The 3056-nt window shown below is 45.8% G+C and overlaps 1 protein-coding gene across 1 annotated transcript; it reads left to right on the top strand.

Moving 5' to 3' along the window:
* The first annotated feature begins 323 nt into the window (after positions 1-323).
* On the top strand, positions 324-2531 carry LOC115694310 (uncharacterized). The gene has a single exon (XM_030621431.1). It carries the CDS (start codon positions 324-326, stop codon positions 2529-2531), a length of 2208 nt encoding a protein of 735 aa, XP_030477291.1.
* The last annotated feature ends 525 nt before the right edge of the window (positions 2532-3056 follow it).

Below are 3056 nucleotides of genomic sequence, written 5' to 3'. Positions count from 1 at the left end.
GTAAATGTAGTAGGAATGTATCAGTTATGAATTTTTTTTTTGGTATTAGACCCATTTTGTTATTTGTTATTTGTTTACGATGAGCTGGGCCCATGAGGTGGATCCAGCCCAACATACCATTACTCTCCACGTGGATTCTCCGGATGAGGCACATGCGCTTCAGCCAACAACACGCAAGTACCAAACGAAGAAGGCTCGAAATTTTTTCAGTATAAACTGCGGAGTGCCTCCGTTTCCAAACCATGGTCTGAAAGGTCTAAATTTCCTTGCTCTTTCTTACACTTTGCACCCCCAAAAGACAATATCTTTCTCCATACCCGAACATGAGGGACTTGCAAAAAAGCCAAATGGAAGTGGTGAACAAAACCCTCACCGAGGCCACCGCGGTCATGAAGACACTCCACACTCCAAAGGCGAGTCTCATTCACATCGAAAGCCTTGTGTGCCTCACGGCGATGTTACTATTGCTTCGCACCATCTTTGGCTCACTGGGGCGTCGGCACAATGTCCGGAAGCTCAAATTCATGTTGTGGGCAGGATCCACGCTCGGTCTCGTGGACACCATCTCGAGCTTCTTCATCACTTACACGCTCGGTCTCATGCATGAAACGTCGTTCCAAACTGAGCTGTTCCCGGTTTGGGCCACTTTCTTGATTGTCTTCTTCAGGAGCTCGGACTCATTCTCCGCCTACAACGGACTTGAGGACAACGACTGGAGGAAGAACTACCATTGGCAACGTTTGTTCGAGAACATCTTGTTAGCCAAGTTGTTGTCCATGCATGTGAGGATGTCGCCGATGATTTGGGGGGTCATGACAATTTGGGGGGTCATGACAATTTGGGGGGTCTTCTGTCTACTCCAATTCGCGCAGCTCATGGTCAGTAAAAAAGCAAAGTCTCTCCTGACTGCTCAAGGGTATGACCTACAGAGATCCACCAAATTGATCTCCGACTACATGAGCTCCGAGCACCAGACGTCAGATCCGTGCAATCCCGACCCTATCCAGATGAGAGGATACAACTATGTTGTGAGAGGTGAAGAGACAACATGGGTAAACGGTTCACCCCTGGAAATCACAGACAAAGTCGTCACGGTCGTGAAGGTGTGGGCATGCCAAGGATCGCTTTTGAGCTCGACAGGCGGGGACAAAGACGGCAAGCTCAAGGACATTTGCCTATCGTTTTCGCTCTACAAGCTTCTCTCCTTGAGATTTTGCAGCTATTCGTTGCCCAAAGAAGCTCACAAAAAGCTGTGGACGTTGATTCGGAATGGTTTGCTTGAAGAAAAAAATGGCTACGAGCGAGCATTTAGGGTCATTGAGGTAGAGCTTTCCTTTCTTTTTGATTTGCTCTACACTAAGTGCCCGATCATCTTCCAGCCGGTCCTTTGGCAACTAAAGGTGACGGAGCTCTTGTTATTGGTCATTGGTTCTCAGGCCACAATCGGACTTTGTTTCGCATCGTACAACTTGAATAGACCCCAGGATGAAGTTCAACTGGCTACTTCAGGCGGGTTGAGCATCGACGTTCTGGTGACGTCGCTTATTCTTACGTTATTCACATTTGTGCAGCTTGGACAGCTTTTCTTCATGGCCATCTCGGAGTGGGCGAAAGTATCATTGCTATGCAAGTATGTACAAACTCCCTCGTGGCATGAGAAGAAATGTATGCCGAAGCTGATAGGACTAATATGCCGGATGCGATCACGGAAGCCTTGGGAAAGGAAACTTCGCCAATACTCGCTTCTCGAGTCGCATGGTTACACCCCTCCGCTGTGGCTATACAATCAGATCACAGCTGCGTATATTGATCAAAAAAGGGACGGTAAAAAAGAAAGCAAGCCTGCCGAGTTGTCATCGGAAGTGAAACAAGCCGTTTTCCATTATTTAATGTTGAATTCCGGGGTATTGGAGAATGGAGAAGCTTCTTTGAGACTAAACCAAGTGGCAGGTAAGCTCTCGTGGGCGTGTAGGCTCGAGACGCAGACTCAAGTCATAATTGTGTGGCATATTGCCACAAGTATTTGCGAGCACGAAGTGCGAATTTCAGATTCAAACTTTCTCGTGGCGTCCAGCTTATCCAAATATCTTGCTTACTTGGTAGAGTTCTCTCCAGAGTTGTTACCTAATCACCCCTACGATTCTGAGTTTGTATTCGATAAAGTCATTATCGAATCAAGAAAATTGCTCAAAGGGTGCACGACTGGAGGAGAAAAAATCCGGAAATTGAAGGAGATTGGTAATACAACGGATGACACCAGCAGCTTGATGAAGTGGGGTGCACAGTTAGGGCAGCAATTGCTGGATGTCGGAGAAGGTCCAAACTTTATTTGGAAGGTGTTGGCCGAGTTTTGGGCGGAACTTATGGTGTATGTGGCTCCATCCGACGATGCGAAAGCACACGCGGAGCACTTGGTTATGGGTGGGGAGTTCGTGACTCACTTGTGGGCTTTGGTCTCTCATGCCGGCATGGAGCGTGAACCTCCTGTTGAGCAACCTACTCTCAACAGAAGCCCAAGCCGGCCCAATTGATGGTGCTATTGCATGTGGACGGGACCCTCGGTGTGTCTCCTTCGAGCACTCTGTTATAAATAAATAAAAAGTAAAAAAGAAGCAAGTGGCTAGACTGTTATTTTAGTGGTTTTACTATGTACAAGTCTATAAATAGGAGGGTCCATGCTTTATGTAATTGAGATGAGATAGGCTGCTAAATATGTTTCATTGGGTGTAATAAAAAAGTTCTTGTGTATCTATGTCTCCTACTCGTTCAATCTTTCACTCCTTTAGATATATATATTATTTTTTTGGTGTAAAATGTCAGTATTGTAAAGCGAATGAAGTACAGCAGCTTAGGGGTATCTTCCAGCATTACAAATGGTGCTAATAGTTTGAGAAGATGGAGGTAGGAAGTCTCCACATAGTAGCCAATACAACATTTGTCTGAGAAGGTCTAATATTCACTCTACCTCTTACATATTTACGCACGTTGGCCAAAATAATATAGATATCAGTTGACTTATTTTGAAATCGTCTTCGGTTGCACTCCATCCATATGCC

Source organism: Syzygium oleosum, unplaced genomic scaffold, assembly GCF_021117445.2.
Source record: "Syzygium oleosum isolate NSW1041296 unplaced genomic scaffold, Sole_v2.1 Sole_v2.15, whole genome shotgun sequence".
Classification (NCBI taxonomy): Eukaryota; Viridiplantae; Streptophyta; class Magnoliopsida; order Myrtales; family Myrtaceae; genus Syzygium; species Syzygium oleosum.
This window is presented reverse-complemented; position numbering and strand designations above follow the sequence as displayed.

Coding starts and splice junctions, on each gene's coding strand:
- LOC115694310 (XM_030621431.1), top strand. CDS start 324: ATGAGGGACTTGCAAAAAAGCCAAATGGAAGTGGTGAACAAAACCCTC.